At 38.9% G+C, this 17,897-nt stretch overlaps 1 protein-coding gene across 1 annotated transcript; it reads right to left on the minus strand.

Annotated features, from left to right (window-relative positions):
• On the minus strand, positions 1 to 8,645 carry cygb1 (cytoglobin 1). The gene is made up of 3 exons (XM_057345336.1): positions 8,354 to 8,645; positions 1,252 to 1,483; positions 1 to 835 (listed from the first exon to the last, which is right to left on the minus strand). Exons 1-3 carry the CDS (start codon positions 8,470 to 8,472, stop codon positions 665 to 667), a joined length of 522 nt encoding a protein of 173 aa, XP_057201319.1. The 5' UTR covers positions 8,473 to 8,645; the 3' UTR covers positions 1 to 664.
• Positions 8,646 to 17,897: the final 9,252 nt, after the last annotated feature.

Raw genomic sequence — 17,897 nt, forward strand, 5'->3', positions numbered from 1 at the left:
TAACAGAGTGACTCAAGAAGAGAATCTTTATTTAAATTCATTTTACAATCAATGTCTATTTTACCATTTAAGAATCATTTCAGTACATACAAAAGAAATCAGTTCAAGCTTTGTACAATAGAACAGTCTTGATGGGTTTTTTTTATTGAAAAACAAACACACGTCACTGCAGATTCATTTGATTTGGCTGAACCCAGCGTTTATCTTACAGTATTTATATTGATCAGAAATGCACAGATGTGAAATGGGATTCATGTTTGTGAACTCTCGGTTGGAGAATGTGTAAATATTTACTGCTGTGTGTGGGACTGCGCTCGGGTTCATCATTTCTACACTCATCTGTATGTCAACATGTCTGTTTGTTAGTTTGAACTGAAAAACAGTTGCTAAGGTTTTTTGGCGATGATTAAAATTCCACATTTTTTTATCTTGTTAGGTTCATTTCTCTTTGCCCCAATCACTCTTATTCTCTCGTTTATCTCAAACATTTACAAGAATCACCGTCCATCAAATATCTGTGCTAATCTTTGGTGTATGTCATACGATAGAGACGGTATGACATCATTTCCTGGGTGGGGTCTGGGCGGGAAGCGGACCGCCCGTCTGTCTTTTAGTCGTAATTTCATCCAGTTAAACTGCTGGAGAGCGTCTCTTATCTTCTCTTTCAGATCTCAGCGGAGTTTTTGATGGACTCCCAGCCGACTGCAGTGTAGACTTTATTCAGCTCGCCGCACATGATGCTCATGAGTTTAGACCACGCCCCCTGCACTGACGCTGCACTGAAGACTTGTGGGAAAGTTTCAACCAGCACGTCCAGAATGACGTCAGTTACAATCTGTGGAGATGAACAGAAGATTAGAATGAATTCAACGTCCAGGTACAAACATGCTTTGAATAAAATACGACACTGTAATTTCACGCAATTTTACCGTAATTTATTTTTTCCATGTATTTTTGAAATACGGTAATAAAATATCCAATTACAGAAAAGCACTGCAAAATCACAAGAAAAACACGAAAGACATGCACTTTTATGTTACAAAAACTGCCGCCCAGCTGCCGGAAAATTACCGTTTTTTTACAGGAAGTTTTTTACAGTGTATACACACACCATTATTAACAACCACAGCTGATATGACTACTACATCAATCGTCACACTGATAATGGAAGGTGAAGTTAAACACAGTGCATTGTGGGATACGCTGACTCATTCAGTGTGCATGATGATGATGTTTTTTCGTCATACTCACTTTAAAGTAACTGGGGTCCACCTTGTGTTTGAGCGCGTGTGTTTTGCCCATCTGACTGAAGATGTTGTTGACTTTGTCACCGTCACGAAGGTTCACCACCAGCATGTTGAGGGCCGTCATGATCCTCACCGCGTGTTTCCTCAGCTGGACGTTCTTACGCATCTCTTCTGGATCCTGGATGTCACGGAACTGATCGAAGTACCGCTTAGCCGATGGAGTGTTTGTGAAAAACCTGTTGACAAAACACATTTACGTTGATTTGTTCAACTTTTATCTAGTGCGACTTAAGAATTTGGGTAATTTAACATCTTGCCTTAAAAGGACAGTTCAAGGCAAAATAAAAATTGGGTAACACTTCAGTATAGGGGGCAATTCTCACTATTAACTAGTTGTTATTAGCATTGGAATATTGGCTGTTTATTACCTGTATAAAGCACATATTCTGCATGACCAGACTCTACATCCCTAATCCTACCCAATACCCAAACCTAATAACTACCTTACTAACTTTAATAAGCAACAAATTAAGAGTTAATTGGGGGGAACGTCATAGTTAATGGTTTGTTAATAGCGATAATTGCCCCCTATACTGAAGTGTGACCTAAAAATTATTGTCATGTCATGTCAAACCTGTTTGAGTTTCTTTCTTCTGCAAGAAGATATTTTGAAAAATGTTGATAATCAAACAACGCTGAACGTCATCGTCATCATCGCATGAATCTAAATATTATATTATGTAAAATGAAGCAAGGTTGATACTATTAAAAGTAAAAAAGCATAACATTTCTTGAAAACATTACTGATACCAACTTATGAAATACATTTTTTGAGGGGTGTGTACACTGCGTTCCAAATTATTATGCAAATTGGATTTAAGTGTCGTAAACATTTAATTTTATATTGTTCAATTAAACTTATGGATGGTATTGTGTCTCAGTGCTCTTTGGATCACTGAAATCAATCTCAGACACCTGTGATAAGTAGTTTGCCAGGTGAGCCCAATTAAAGGAAAACTACTTAAGAAGGACGTTCCACATTATTAAGCAGGCCACAGGTTTCAAGCAATATGGGAAAGAAAAAGGATCTGTCTGCTGCCGAAAAGCGTCAAATAGTGCAATGTCTTGGACAAGGTATTTAAACATTAGATATTTCACGAAAACTTAAGCGAGATCATCGTACTGTGAAGATATTTGTGGCTGATTCAGAGCACAGAAGGGTTCGTGCAGATAAAGGCAGAATGAGGAAGGTTTCTTCCAGACAAATTCATCGGATTAAGAGAGCAGCTGCAAAAATGCCATTGCAAAGCAGCAAACAGGTATTTGAAGCTGCTGGTGCCTCGTGAGTCCCGAAAACCTCAAGGTGTAGGATCCTCCAGATGCTTGCAGTTGTGCATAAACCTACTATTCGGCCACCCCTAACCAATGCTCACAAGCAGAAACGGTTGCAGTGGGCCCACACATACATGAAGACTAATTTTCAAACAGTCTTGTTTACTGATGAGTGCCGTGCAACCCTGGATGGTCCAGATGGATGGAGTAGTGGATGGTTGGTGGATGGCCACCATGTCCCAACAAGGCTGCGACGTCAGCAAGGAGGTGGCGGAGTCATGTTTTGGGCTGGAATCATGGGGAGACAGCTGGTGGGCCCCTTTAGGGTCCCTGAAGGTGTGAAAATGAACTCTGCAAGGTATGTAGAGTTTCTGACTGAGCACTTTCTTCCATGGTACAAAAAGAAGAACCATGCCTTCCGTAGCAAAATCATCTTCATGCATGACAATGCACCATCTCATGCTGCAAAGAATACCTCTGTGTCATTGGCTGCTTGGGCATAAAAGGAGAGAAACTCATGGTGTGGCCACCATCCTCCCCTGACCTCAACCCTATTGAGAACCTTTGGAGCATCCTCAAGCGAAAGATCTATGATGGTGGGAGGCAGTTAGCATCAAAACAGCAGCTCTGGGAGGCTATTCTGACATCCTGCAAAGAAATTCAATCAGAAACTATCCAAAAACTCACAAGTTCAATGGATGCAAGAATTGTGAAGGTGATATCAAAGAAGGGGTCCTATGTTAACATGTAACTTGCCCTGTTAGGATGTTTTTGATTGAAATAGCTTTTGATTTCAGTAAATATGACCTCCTAATGCTGCAAATTCAACAAATGACCATTTTCAGTTTTTTACAACCTATGAAATGTTTTCAAACTCTGTTGTGCATAATAATTTGGAACAGTGCATTTTGAGTTTTTCATTTTTTAAATAAATACTGTTGTCAGTGGGAGGTTTGTTCAATAAAATTCCAAATGTACCCTAACTGTTGATTACTTGAAAATTATACTGACTGTCATTTGCATCGACAAATTAGGAAAACCAGAGAAAGATATCATTTGCATAATAATTTGGAACGCAGTGTAAAGATAAACATGCCACTATATGAGAAGTTAAAGAAAGCGCTCCTGCACGTGTTTGTGTTGGTGGGTGTGTGAGAAGATAAGCATTCTTCAGATAATACAGATGTAATGTTTAACCACCTTTCACTTCTCCTTCTCCCACAAACTCAGAGAAAGTCACCTTTATAAAATCAATCATGATAAACATGGAAACCATTAAGAGTTTGTGATAATTCATCAGAATTCCTTACAGTAGCAACTGCATGTCAAAGACGTTTAACTAGTGCATCCCCAACCCGTTTAAGACTTCTTGCATGTCTGCGGCATCCCATAAGAAAGAAAAAGCACAGATGAGATCTCTTTGATATCTCAATTATTTCTGCTACATCAATGATATTAAATGGAGAGGTCTCAGATATTTCTCATGAGAAAAAGAGTCAGAAATGTCACGAATGTCTCAGAGTTTGAGAAGAGATGTCAACAGTGTGTCAAACAGATTCGTCAAGTCTACAATCAAAAGTCAATGTTATTGAAGATCTCAACATGAACTCAAACATTTCTCATCAACTTTACTCAAATCCAGAATATTTGACCTCTACAGTCTGGATTTGTTTGTTTCTCCTTTTATTTCTCATGAGCAATTTTTGGAGAAACATCTGAGACAAAGTGAAGACTTCAATAAAACACAACCGAGAAATCTATGTAAGAGCAACATCTGAGCAATAACCTTTCTCTCTAAATGTTGATCTTTGCCGTGAAATGTTTCTGTATGTTTTCGTTCAGATGATGTTGATTTAAAGGCTTAAAGGGTTAAACTTGTCTGCTTTATTCTAATCTGCAGGTTCAAAACTAACAGGCTTCATCTTGATAACCGACGGATCCAGCGGTCAAGAATGTTCAAACATCCGCGGGGAGCAAGCTTCAACACAGCTGCTTAAGTGGTTTGGAGGAGAGTTTGTTTTGAAAGTGTATTTATCTCTGTTTTAACACAGAAAGAGCTTCATTAAATACTCACGTTATCACTGATGGACGCTGTCAAGTGCTTGTTGCTTACTGACAGATCAGATGGAAAGCAACATGTGTGAATAAGCAGGTAATGAAAGAATAACGTTTATTGTTAGCTCATCGCTTTTTCCATTTTTCTCAGCGGAGACTTTTGTGTTCCACATCATACAGGTTTGGACATGAGGGCGAGTTATTCCATTTTTTAGGTCGGTCTGTTCTTTACTGACTCATAGTTTCTTGTTTTTTTGTCGTGTAGAGAGAAACTACACTTTACTCAAGAGAGACAGAGAGAGATGAGACAGTTGCTCTGTTCAGCATCACTTCACCTCTCTCTGACATCAGAACGTCACGAGCCGTCACACATGAAGTTAAGATGCTGCGAGTGAACCTGCGACACTCGCTCTCATGTGTTCAGATGAAGGTGAGATACAGTTCAGAGGAGAGGAGAGAGAGAGAGAGAGAGAGAGAGAGAGAGAGGATTGAGAACAGCAGTTTGAGGAGTGGAATAAGGACATAGAGAGGGATGAGAAAAGAATGGAAGGGGATGGATGAGATTCTGGAGAGGAGAGACGGAGGAGAGAGAGGAGGGAGGAGGAGGAAGAAGATGAAGTGGGATCGTGAGGGGGGAGCGATGGAGGACGAAATAAACGATGATGGCTCGAGAAGGATGACGAATGTTGGACAAGTGAGAGGAGAAGAAGGAGTTAGGACGGAGGAGGGAGGAGAGAGAGAGAGAGAGAGAGAGAGAGAGAGAGAGAGAGAGAGAGAGAGAACGATCAGTGAAGCAGGAACACTCTTAAAAATAGGGTTCTTCACAGCATTGCTATAGAACAGTGGTTCTCAAACTTTTCAGATCAAGTACCACTTTTATTCAAATGTGTTGTTCCTAATGACCGCCATAAAAACACATGAATAAACACTTCAATGAATAGCAGAGTTGTGAATCTTCACTTGCCTCATGATTAGATACACCTCGTCCTCCAATTCTAATGTATCATTACAAACGGACGTTTTCAATCGAAAGAACTCTTTTTATTTTCAAGTAATGGACACAAAACCCTTTTCTGTAGTGCACTATCAACAGGGCTCTGTGATTTACTCTTATTGGGGATTTATGAGCTTTGTCGGGACTTGCAGAAAGACTACAAAGCTGATGTGTAAAGAATATTTAACAAAGAAGAGAACAAATACGTGCATGAGCATGCAGAGAAGAGCTGTATAACAAACAGATATGTCGAGATCCGATTATAAATGGGACAGGTGTGTTATAAGGTGGTGATTCTAGGGTCTGTTTTAAGAAAGGCTGTCTCGCTTCACCCGCGTTTCTTTGATTTAACCTGGAGTAGATGCAGACGCGTGTTGAATTGGCACTTTAAAACAATAACACCAGCTTTAAACAGCGGTTCAAGTGCAGAAATACCTAAGAAACTCATTGGAAGGGAGGGGAGCAGGGGTACTGCAGGTGGGGCGCGACGGTGCCCCCGAGACCCCAACTTTTGGAACTCGATCGCGAATGCACGGAGGAACGCGACTGCAAATTGAAGGAGGGCAATGTTCCGTCTGAAGCTGCGCGCTGCGGCCACACAGACTCATTGTAGGTCCTGCGCAGTGTAATTTTCGGCTGCGCACAAAAGCTTAATATCTGCAAAGTAGGCAAACGTCCACTCAGGAAGCAGCTGCAATGACCTCTACATCATCTTAAGAAACAGGTAGATCATATAAGTTAAGTGTGTTTATAAATATATTATGTACTGTATTAATAATTATATTTCCCCAAACACAGAGGATGACATGCAGGGAGTGGCATAAAGTGTCTTTTCATATATTTCTGAACTTGGACGGCTGTTTAAAGCTGTTGACAGTTATTAAAGATGGTATTTTCGACACCACACCGCGTATTATAAACTGCGAATAAACTCTCGCTCGTGTTCAAATCAATGAAACACGCACCGTTCTGGTGATCTGAATCCTTTTGGAATAATGCCCAAAACACAACAATTTTGTTTTGTGTATAAAGCTAATGGTTCATAATGGTATTGTAATGGAAACCATTCATTTCTGTGATGGTTTCTTTTTGGTTTCTTTTATCAGCAGGGTTGTTATATTTATAATCTGATCTCTTGAGATCAATCTGTCATAGCAAGGTATTTTCTGCTTCTTTATATAGTTTATATATGTATATTAGGGGTGTAACGGTTCAGATTATTCACGGTTCGGTTTGTGTCACGGTTTTAGGGTCACGGTTTCACTTCGGTTTGTGCTATGTTCAGGGAAAAGCGATTACTGACAAACAAAAATAAGAACAAATAATCAAGCTACAAGTAACAGCACCAATAAAACAACAGAGCAAAGCAGAAAATAAAATAAGAGACTGTATATATATACCTTTTCAGGTAGAAATGGATTAAAGTAATCAAATAAAACATAGCATTGCATATGCACAAATGAAATAAAGATGAATCACAATTGAAGTTACAGAAGTTATTGTGATTATAGAGTGATTTCCTTGACTTTGAGCAGACAGCAGGAATATGCTGCGCCAGTTCTTTAAATGGGTTTACAGGGGGACCCTGAAAAGGTTGAGCTTTTGTTTCCATAAAAAAACATTCAGTCGAAGGTTCTGTAAAGAAGCATCTCTTTCTTACCTTTTTATAATCTGAAGAACCTTTTTTCGCCACAAAGAACGTTTTTGTGAGACAGAAAGGTTCTTCGGGTGTTAATGGTTCTTAATGGAACGATTTAGACAAAAAAGGCCCTTCTAAGGCATGTGAAGCACTTTTATTTTGAAGAGTTAACATGACTGGGGAATAATCGATAATTTGATACAATACATGAAATGAAAAGATTCTCGGTTTTATTCGTATATGAGCACCTGTGTTTTACAGTTTTATCAATTCTTCTTTTATTTTTTATTTTTTGAATGTGTTTTTCATACATGTGTTTGTTTGTAAATGTGTCTATGTAATGTTTCTGTGCTTTGTGAAGACTCAATTTTGAGAGACAGATACAGACAGACAGAGAGAGAGAGAGAGAGAGAGAGAGAGAGAGCAAGAGATAGACACAACGAGAGAGAAACAGACGGATGAAGACAAAGAGATGTAAAAGTTCTTTATTTATTTAAAAGAGATATCTACAAGACAATAAAGAAGTAATTAAACAAGTGAATAAATAGTTGCAAAAAAAAGGAAAACATTTAACTCAGAACACTTATGAAATCCAAAACATTGAGAGAGAGAAAGAAAAAGAGATAGAAGAGGTGGAAAGATGAAGAAGAAAGAGAGCAGACAGATAAACATATCTTGTTTTTTAATGTATTATGCTATTGGCAATACATATCATAGTTCAAATGAAATGATCTCTAAAACCACAAACACCAGCTTCACGTGTCCGTGTGTGTGTGTGCGTGTGTGCGTGCGTGTGTGTGTGTGTGTGTGTGTGTTGATGTATTCCCCGTAGACCCAGCGCTGATGATGTATAAACCCCATCTGTCCTCCTGAACCCAATTTACTCTCTTTTCTTTCCATACGATCCAACATTCATCTATATTTAACCGGGAGCAGAGGGATTCACTTTCACAGCCTCCATCCTCCCGGACTAAAGGCTCAACCTCAAGTGTTCACGACTCAACCCAGCAACCCTTCACATCTGAACCCCTGAGCCTAAACCACGCAGAACATCTGAAGGACAAACAGAAGATGTGAAGAGTGTACCTGACGAGCACAGCCACCCCGGCGTCTTCTTTAACCTCGTACACGGGTCTCCACGTGTCCTGGATCACAGACACCTCTTCATCTGTGATGGTCCCTGTGTGCTCCACACCTGCGTCCATGTCGATCAGAGCCGTGTGTCTCTTCTGTATGCTCGCTCGCTCTCTCACACACTTCACACAGAGCCGCGTGTGTTCTCTCTCTCTCTCTCTCTCTTCAAGACTCCCTCGCTCGCACTTCACACAGAGCCGTGTGTGTTCTCTCTCTCTTCTGAATGGAAGAAGAGTCGCAGCTGAATGAAGAGGGTCCGCCCCCTTTCTCTCTTTTATCTCTCTCTCGCTCGCTCTCTCTCTCGCTCACTTGCTCTCACACACGTTTTTTCTTCTGTTACACAGTTTATTTGATGAGATATCACGATTGTTTCTTAGAGAGATAAGACTTACACAGAAATCAGATTGAGATTTTGTTTCGCCTCTAAAGCAAATAAGCTTAGGTGTGTCTCATCTAACATTACAGAAGAGATCTAAAAAACATTCATCATTTATTCATCCTCGTGTGTTTGTAAATCTGCATGCGAGTCTTTCTTCAGTGTAACACAAAAGAAGATATTTCGAGAAATGTCTCGGTGGTTCTGTGTTCGAAAATAAAGGTGCTTGACAGGTTCTTCACAGCGATGCCGTAAAAGAACCGATAAGTCAGAGGTTCTTGAAACATCCATCTCGTTCTTACCTTTTCAGAATCTGGGTCAAGGTTCTTTATGGAAACATTTAGACGAAAATGGTTCTTCTGTGGCATCGTGAAGCACCTTCATTTTTAACAGTGTACATAGTCGATGGAGTTCGGTGTTGTTTCATTATCAACATTCTTTAAAATATCTTCTTTGGTGTTCTGGAGAAGAAAGAAATACGAGTCTTTAAATCTCATATGCTGAGTTTCTCGCTCAACATCTCAGCCGGATTTTCTTTGTCAGTCTGATATGAAACGATGTGTGTTTTGTTCTCCAGAAGCTGTGCGGTGTTCTCTTACTGTATGTCAACAGGTGACTTGTTTGTTTTTATTGCTAAAGTGTTTTTAAACAAGATGAATTGAGACATTAAAGATCAGCACCTGGACGTCTTATCTTTGGGCAGACACACACGAGCACTTTAGAGGAAATATGTGCTCCACCTTAAATCCACACACACATATGCTGTGACTTGGCACGGTCTTAAGATCTGAGACATCCTTTACAGTAATTTACTCTATGGTTATTTGGATTTATTTGTGGCAACAAATTCTGGCCACAAGAACGATAGTGTAACTATGATGTTCGCAGTAAAACTGGTGATTCAAATATAAAACACGGTTCCTTTAATAAAAGCGTGGTGATGGGCTGTGGGAAACAGGAGAAACAGATGAGAACAGCTTCATTGAATGGAGTTGTGAACAGATGTTTAGGAGGAGTTTGTGTATCTAATGCCTCACACACACATCTGAGTGATAACATTTCCCACGAGACCACACAGGGGTGAAAACAGCTTCATCATGACACATCACACACACTTCACCCGCTGACACCAAACACTGTAAAATCACATTCAGCTCATGAAAGCATCTGGATTTGACTGACTTTTAGTGTACTTGGAAGTGGGTGAAAAGTGTGTGCGTGCGTGTGTGTGTGTGTGTGCGTGCGTGCGTGCATGCGTGCGTGTGAGGTCCCTGTAGCCCCTCGACTTCACACTCTTTTATTGACATAATCAGAGAGGGAGTGACTCAGCTGCTGTGGTTTCAAGAGAAGAGAAAGACGTGACAATGGAGTTCACACACGTACACGTTCACACAATCACACACTCACACACATGTTGGTACTGTAAATGTACATATGAAGAGTTGGTTCCAAAGTGAGATAACTCCGCTTTTTTATTATTGTGCATTCCAATGAATATCAATCAAACTGGAGTTGGTTTGTTTTGATGATGATTTACGCCATAATAACTCTAAACCTACAGCTGACCAACACAATAAAACACAATAAGCGTGATGACATAATAAAAAACATGACTTTGGAATTTTGGAACCAAAATTCATATATACAATCAAATACATACAGTACACCTTTAGAAAAACGCATGCGCACAAATAAATGTACATAAACACTTTAACACACCCAAACTCACAAATACATTAACACACACAGATTTGAGTGTTCTTGTGTTCTCCATAGATCCCCAACTGATAAATCTCCCGGTGTAGTTCACAAACACACACATCATATCTGAGGGGTTGTGTTGTGTTGAATACAGATGTCTGTCAGATGAAGACACATCCCAACCCTGCGGCGTGTGCCATCATTATTGGTTACAGTATTTATCATAATCCTCCTTTTTAAACTCAGCGTTTGAAGAGCAATTACACCGTCAGTCACTTTCACACGAAAATAAGTTGAAATCCTCTTGGCAGAATAAGAGTCTTTAGTCACTGAGGTTTTGAGATAAAGCCGGTTTGTGATTCATTCAGTCAGTGCTGGTAACAGTTTATAATGCCTTTTTCCACATTCCTGTAACAGCTGTAGTAAAGAAATGTCTGTACTTCTGCTGCACTCTAGTGGAGGAATAATGTAGGTACACTGCTGTAAGAAGTGGTGGGACCTTTATTGTGTAATTGTTTACGACGTGTATTGTTTCATAAAGTGGAGAGACTTTTATTGTCTAGTTTATAGGATTTGCACCGCTGGGTGAGATGAAGGGACTTTTATTGTGCAGTTGTTCAGGATTTGTTCTGATAAGAGTGGAGGAAGTTTTATTATGTAATCCTCTGTCTAAATTAAGGCCCTTTTGCAGGCGGCTGCCAGTAGATATACAATTTATATACTGTGCAGAATTCCCTGCATGGGCGGGCCTATCCTGTTGATCTCATCTTGCGCATGCGCTGAGACATTAGTCAGCAGTTCTGTGTAATGGAGTTCACATTGCCTCCTGGTTGTTATATGTTCAAACCACTAAAGTCCACTTTTGTTTGTGTGGTGTTACTGTGCGTTCCTACGAAAGTAAGTGATGTTATTTAGCAACAATATTAATGTGTTTCTAAGTGAGTTAACATTTAGATCGGTTTCCTTTACCATATCAGACATTTACATGACAATACACGTAATTGATACATGTATCAAGAAGCAATATGTTATTCAGAGTGTTTGTACAGCCATATGAATATATAGCTTTCTTTATTTGTCAAGGAGAGAGTTATTTAATCCTTAATTGTATATTCGCGTTATGACGAGTGGGTTTGAGTAATGAGCTTATGCGCGTGTAACCTGACATCGCTAGCCACCTGCAGCAGCGGGAAACTCACTCCACCAATACTGTTGTATTGAGATCATATTGTCGGCAAAATATACTTGTCGTATACTGTTGTAAGTTTACGTTTACATGATTACATTTAATTGTTTATAATTAATAGCGACAATGTTTGCCACTCTGTATCTGTATTCTATCTGTATTCATTATATTTCCTGTTTTCTATAGAAAAACCACATGCACATCACTGTTTAAATAAATACCTGGATTTTACAATCTCACTCTGGACTAGTTGCAGTTCTTTCTAACAGAAGAATTAGACCAGTTGATGCCCAACGACCCCAATACGCACAAAACATCTCACATATACAGTGACCTCCACTAATATTGGCACGCTTGAGCAAAGAAGGCTGCAAAAATAAATCTGCATTATTTCTCCTCTTGATCTTTTATTTAAAAAATTTACAATATTCCAACATTTCATTAAAGTAAAACAATTTGAAGTGGGGGAATAACACATTATGAAAAAAAAGTTATTGGCACCCTTGTATTCAAAACTTTCTGCAACCTCCATTTGCATGAAAAACAAGTAGTTTACGTCTGACGAGGTTTGAGAATATATAGCAAGTCATCCGAGTCCATTCCTTCATACAGTATCTCTTAAGATCCTTCAAATGTTGGTGCTCTCTTACTGTATCTTCAGTTCATCCCGTTCATTTTTATAGGGATGGCTGTGGCAGGATCTTGATTTTGCCATCAGTGACACACTTTTCGTTGATTTTGATGTTTGTTTTGAACCAGTGTGTTGATGGAAGATCTAACCACGACCCATTATAATATTTCTAGCAGAGCAAGATAAGCAGATATGAAAGGTAGATGCGATATTAGTCTGTAGTTAACTAGTTCTCTAGGGTGGAGTTGGGGTTTTTTGACAAGGGGCCTTATAACAGCCACCTTATATGCTTTAGGCACATGTCCTAATGTCAGAGATGAGTTAATAATACCAAGAAGAGGATCTATTATTTCTGGGAGCATCTCTTTCAGTAGATTTGTAGGTATAGGGTCTAGCATGCATGTTGTTGATTTAGATGATCTAATGATTTTAGACAGCTCATCGTGATGTATGGTAGAAAATAATTGCAATTTCTCCTTAACAGACCTCTATAACAGTGAAACCTTAATTTAACCTTAATATAGTGCACAACAAATAACATGTACTGTAATAATCATGTTTCATAAGCCATAATCACACCTGACCCTGCCCCTGTCTCTCCACCTGCTACAGCTTGGCAAGGCTGCTTCTGTCACATGACCAATGGAGACAATTGCTGGTGCATGACATCTAATCAATTCAAAGCTCTCATTTTAAACACACTGAGAAACTTTACTGTATATAGAGGATTGTCATGCGTTGAGAAAAACACAGTCCCTGAATCAATATGTGACGCAACTTGTCCCGTATTTTTGTTAATAAAACTGTCGGTAAGAATGTTTTCTTACAGGTAACCTGCATGATCACACTCATCACGTCTTGTTCATAGCTTTTGCGCTTTGTACAACAAAATAATAAGCTGCAGCCTACGACACACGTTAGCGAGGGAAGGCAAAGCCAATCATAAAGCGATCTGGGTTACAGATGCGGGACTTAAGAAAGGCAAAGCCAATCCTGTTAGCGATGTGAGTTACGGAGGCGGGACTTATTGCAGAGAACAGAACGTAAAGATTTGTGTAGCACAAACTGCGCTATTTTTCCAGAACGCGATTGTAAAAGATCTTTAAGTTCAATTAAATGATTCCTGGATAAATTAATGTTAAATAAAATAACTAATAAGTAAAGACCACAAGACACAGACGGACATCAGAGGCAGTGTTGGGTAAGTTACTCTGAAAAAGTAATGAATTACTAGTTACTAATTACATATTCAATAGTGTAATTAGATTACTGTACAAATTACTCTCTCCAAAAAGTATTTAGTTACTTATTACTAATTACTTTCTATATCCTACATCAACCTTGATTAGTTAAGTGATTCAAGGATAGAAATGAAACGGCTCTTTTAATTCATTCAAATAAATAATATAAACTACATAAAGTACTCTTATTTACTGACCAAAGTATTACAAATGTGAGAATTATACATTAAAGCGTTCATTTTAAAGTTAGACTTTGAATTTTGATGTTAATTCCACTATTGCACACACATGTATTACACAAAGTATTTAGTTTAATTACATCAAAAGTAACTGTAATTAAATTACAGAAAAAAATAAGAGTAATCCCTTACTTTACTTTTTCAAGTGAAAAGTAATTAAATTACAGTAACTAATTACTTAGTAACTAGTTACACCCAACACTGATCAGAGGTTATATATAAATGTACATTGATTGTTGGTCGAAATAGTAGGGACAATTTGGTGTTCCCTGCATATAGGTGGGGACACGTCCCTACCTTCCCTATGCAAATCGACGCCCTTGGTTAAAACCCTCCAGAATGTTTAAGAAGAGAGGTTTTATATCCATAAATCCACAAAGAACAGACTCATACCATCATCATCTCCCATAAGATCTCCTAATACATCATCTACGGAGCCTGAGAGACAGACACACACATTACAGTTCATTCGGTAAAAACACACGATGAGATGTGCAGTACATCAGCACTCACTTCTGAGACCTTTCTTCTGCTTTGAAGTTTGTAAAAGATGAAGAAGAGATGATGAAACTTTAATCCACCAAACGTTACAGTAACAACTGTTACGCACACTAACTTTAATAGCAATGTTTAACTGCAGTACAGTTACTGCACAAAATCCAGTAATGTGACTGTGTATTATATTATGTTATAATATGGCACATTTGTATGTTAAATAATTGATAATAACAAGGAAATGTGGATCCGATCGGTTAGGCTGGATGTCGACATATACAATGTCTGTTTTATAAACATCTTCCAGCAGATGGAGACAACATGTCGCCTTTGAACGAGTTTCCTTGCGTTCGTTTATTTCAGTGACTTATCTCTTGTAGTGCAGCTCAATAGGGCCTATTACATTAAAAAAGTGTGGCAATTCCAGAGAATAGAGCATGTGTTTAAAACACAGGATCACAAAATAAATGTGATGAACACAAGCTTTTTATCCTGTTTTCATTACATTATCAAAAGAATGTAATGTCATTTTTACATACATAATTCACTCTATTACAAATAGAGTAAACGGAGAGGTGTTTCTTTTAAAGAAAAGTAAAAAGAGACCTAGATGAGACAACTGAGCAGTCTTGAATTCCAATTAAAAAGTCATTACTTTATCAGCTTGAGAAATGTTCAGGTGGGCTTTGGTACTTTATAAGTACCATCTTCATTTTAAAGATGCTCTTTGAATAACATCAGGGTCAGTATCACAGGTCTGTCTGGATGAAGGATTTATCCTTTTCAAGTCTTGTGAGGAGATAAATGTCTTCTTTTCTCAAGAATATCCTGGCAGACCATCTTCAGTGTGTTTGTAGAGTCTCCAGCTCTCTCTGAATTCTCTCTCTCTCTCTCTCGTGTGCGTCGTGCTGCACGTTTGTCGTCTTGTATCAAACATGACAACGTCCTTAAATATTTCACGAGGCCTGTTCGATTTTCCAGAACGTCCTCGGGGAGTCTCGGACGCTTGAAGAGCGTTTCTTCCTGTTATTGTTTGGAAGATGTTGCATCATTCTCATATGGCTGCTCATTCGGACTGCTTGCGTCTGGCTGTCTGGAGATATGAGATGAGAAAAACAAGTGTCCAGTGCTCGAATTGAATCGAGTCTTATGGGGGGTCCCCACTTTAAGACTTTTTTTGGTGGGGGTGGGGGTTAGTCTCGCATTGTACAATTGATACAAAATACACAATATATTTGATCATAATATGCATAATTATATACTATTTATTAAAAACAGGCTTACATAAAAGAACAGGCTTCTTTTACTGTATTTTGGATCAAATCAATGCAGGCTTGGTGAACAGAAATGACTTTTGAACAGTGTACGTCCAACAGAATAATTCTAGCATTATTTACCAATGTAGTATTTACTATTTTCCCTGAAAACAACTGGATGATTGACACTTTGTGATAATAATGTTTGTTCCAAAAGACTTGTTTAAATGCAAGAAACGAGTTTATTAGATATTAAAAATATAAATTTTGACAAGTCTGTGTGTTAGTGTGAGGGGATTTTTCAACGATTTCAGTGCAGTTTACATAGTTACGTCCAGTAGGTGGCGGCAAGGGACTGTTATGAGTCAGTCAGCAGACTATTCAACCATTTCAGTCCAAAAGTCTGCTTTATTCAGGAACTAACTATGGCTATCAATATGTCAATCATTTTCAAGAGCGAATCCTGCATTTATATGCCGATGTAATTCCCGAAACTTGCCGAAGCGTGTATGTGGCCGTTGGTCTTAGCAGCATGAAAAACAAGTTTTATGCAATTCTGAATGGATTATATACTCCACAGAAACCGCACAACGAGCACTCCCTTTATAATGACTAAAAAGCTGTCACTCATCTTCATCAAGACCTCTAGCACCCCAGAACCAGGCCTAATAATAATTTACGCAAGGAATCCAAAAGCCCTGACATGGAGTTGATAAATACAGTGGAAGCTTAAGTAGAAGCTTCCTCTTCCCGACTGCAAGTGGAGGTTTATTATTCTCCATTTTTAAGATGAAGTTAGCTTCACCTGAGTGACGCCAATCAGTCATGTCAACGATGTCCTGCGCAGAGGTGGAAAGTAACGAATTACATTTACTCGCGTTACTGTATGGAGTAGGGTTTTTTTGTGTAGGCCTACTTGTACTTTTTTAAGTAGCTTTTAAAATCTGTAATTTTACTTGTACTTAACTATGATTTGTGTGATGTATTGTACTTCGTTATATTTAAAATCACATCCGTTACTGAGTAAAAAAATAATGAAAACATTGCAAGGAAAAAAACGCGACCGGAAATTCCTCCAGTGAATAATGGGCGCGAGTTTGAGTTTGCGCCGATACCAGAAGAGCGATGGAGAAGTTAGACATCGGTGCACCTGTCCTAAGGTGAAACCCCAATGAACTCTAACTGCTGAAGACAATGAAGTAAACCCCTGGCCATATTTAAGCAACCATATCAGCTTCAAGACAGGATTACGGACGCTGTGCAAACTAGCATCTTATAAAAATCCTAATGTGCAAGAATGTAGAGGTAAGATAAATAATATTTGTTATTTACGTGGTTTCACTGCTGAAACTTACCAGTGTGTACCATTGAATATTTATTAAGAAAATAAGGCTTACAATCTTTTTTAAGGCTTAATTTTGTTTCTGAAGAAAATATTTATTGATTTAAGAATTGTTTCGTTACTATTTCTGCTATAGGATTCTGTGATATTTTATTTTACTTTATTTGTTGCAGTGCACTTGTAACCCGGTTTAATACAGGTACATCTAAAAAAATTGAATATGAAAAAGGTCAATATTTTTTGTCACTCATTTCAGAAAGTGAAACCCACGTATTATATAGATTCATTACACATAGAGTGAAATATTTCAAGCCTTTGTTTATTATATGCCAAGTTCTGCTGGAAAATGAAATCAGCATCTCCATAAAGCTTGTCAGCAGAAGGTCAGCTAAAATGTCCTGGTGGATGGCTGCGTTGACTGTGGACTTCAGAAAACCCAGTGGACCAAAGTCCTCTTATCAGATGAAAGTAAATTTTGCATTTCATTTGGAAATCGAGGTCCCAGAGTCTGGAGGAAGAGAGGAGAGGCACAGAATCCATGTTGCTAAAAGTCCAGTGTGAAGTTTCCACAGTCAGTGATGGTTTGGGCTGCCATGTCATCTGCTGGTGTTGGTCCACTGTGTTTTCTGAGGTCCAAGGTCAACGCAGCCATCTACCAGGATATTTTAGCTGACCTTCTGCTGACAAGCTTTATGGAGATGCTGATTTCATTTTCCAGCAGGACTTGGCACCTGCCAACACTGCCAAAGGTACCAAAAGCTGCTTCAATGACCATGGTGGTATTGTGCTTGATTGGCCAGCAAACCCGCCTGACCTGAACCCCACAGAGAATCTATGATGAGAGACACCAGACCCAACAATGCAGATGACCTGAAGGCTGCTATCAAAGCAACCTGGGCTTCCATTACACCTGAGCAGTGCCACAGGCTGATTGCCTCCACGCCACGCCACATCGATGCAGTAATTCATGCAAAAGGAGGCCCAACCAAATATTGAGAGCATAGTAATGAACATACTTTTCAGAAGCCT

This window comes from Triplophysa rosa, linkage group LG11 (genome assembly GCF_024868665.1).
Source record: "Triplophysa rosa linkage group LG11, Trosa_1v2, whole genome shotgun sequence".
Lineage (NCBI taxonomy): Eukaryota > Metazoa > Chordata > Actinopteri > Cypriniformes > Nemacheilidae > Triplophysa > Triplophysa rosa.

Bases quoted from the DNA above. Each gene is read 5' to 3' on its own strand.
- cygb1 (XM_057345336.1), bottom strand. From the start codon at position 8,472: ATGGACGCAGGTGTGGAGCACACAGGGACCATCACAGATGAAGAGGTG. The intron at 1,484-8,353 runs GTACACTCTTCA...TTTTGTCAACAG, and splicing joins GGGGTGGCTGTGCTCGTCAG to GTTTTTCACAAACACTCCAT. The intron at 836-1,251 runs GTGAGTATGACG...TCATCTCCACAG, and splicing joins TGGACCCCAGTTACTTTAAA to ATTGTAACTGACGTCATTCT.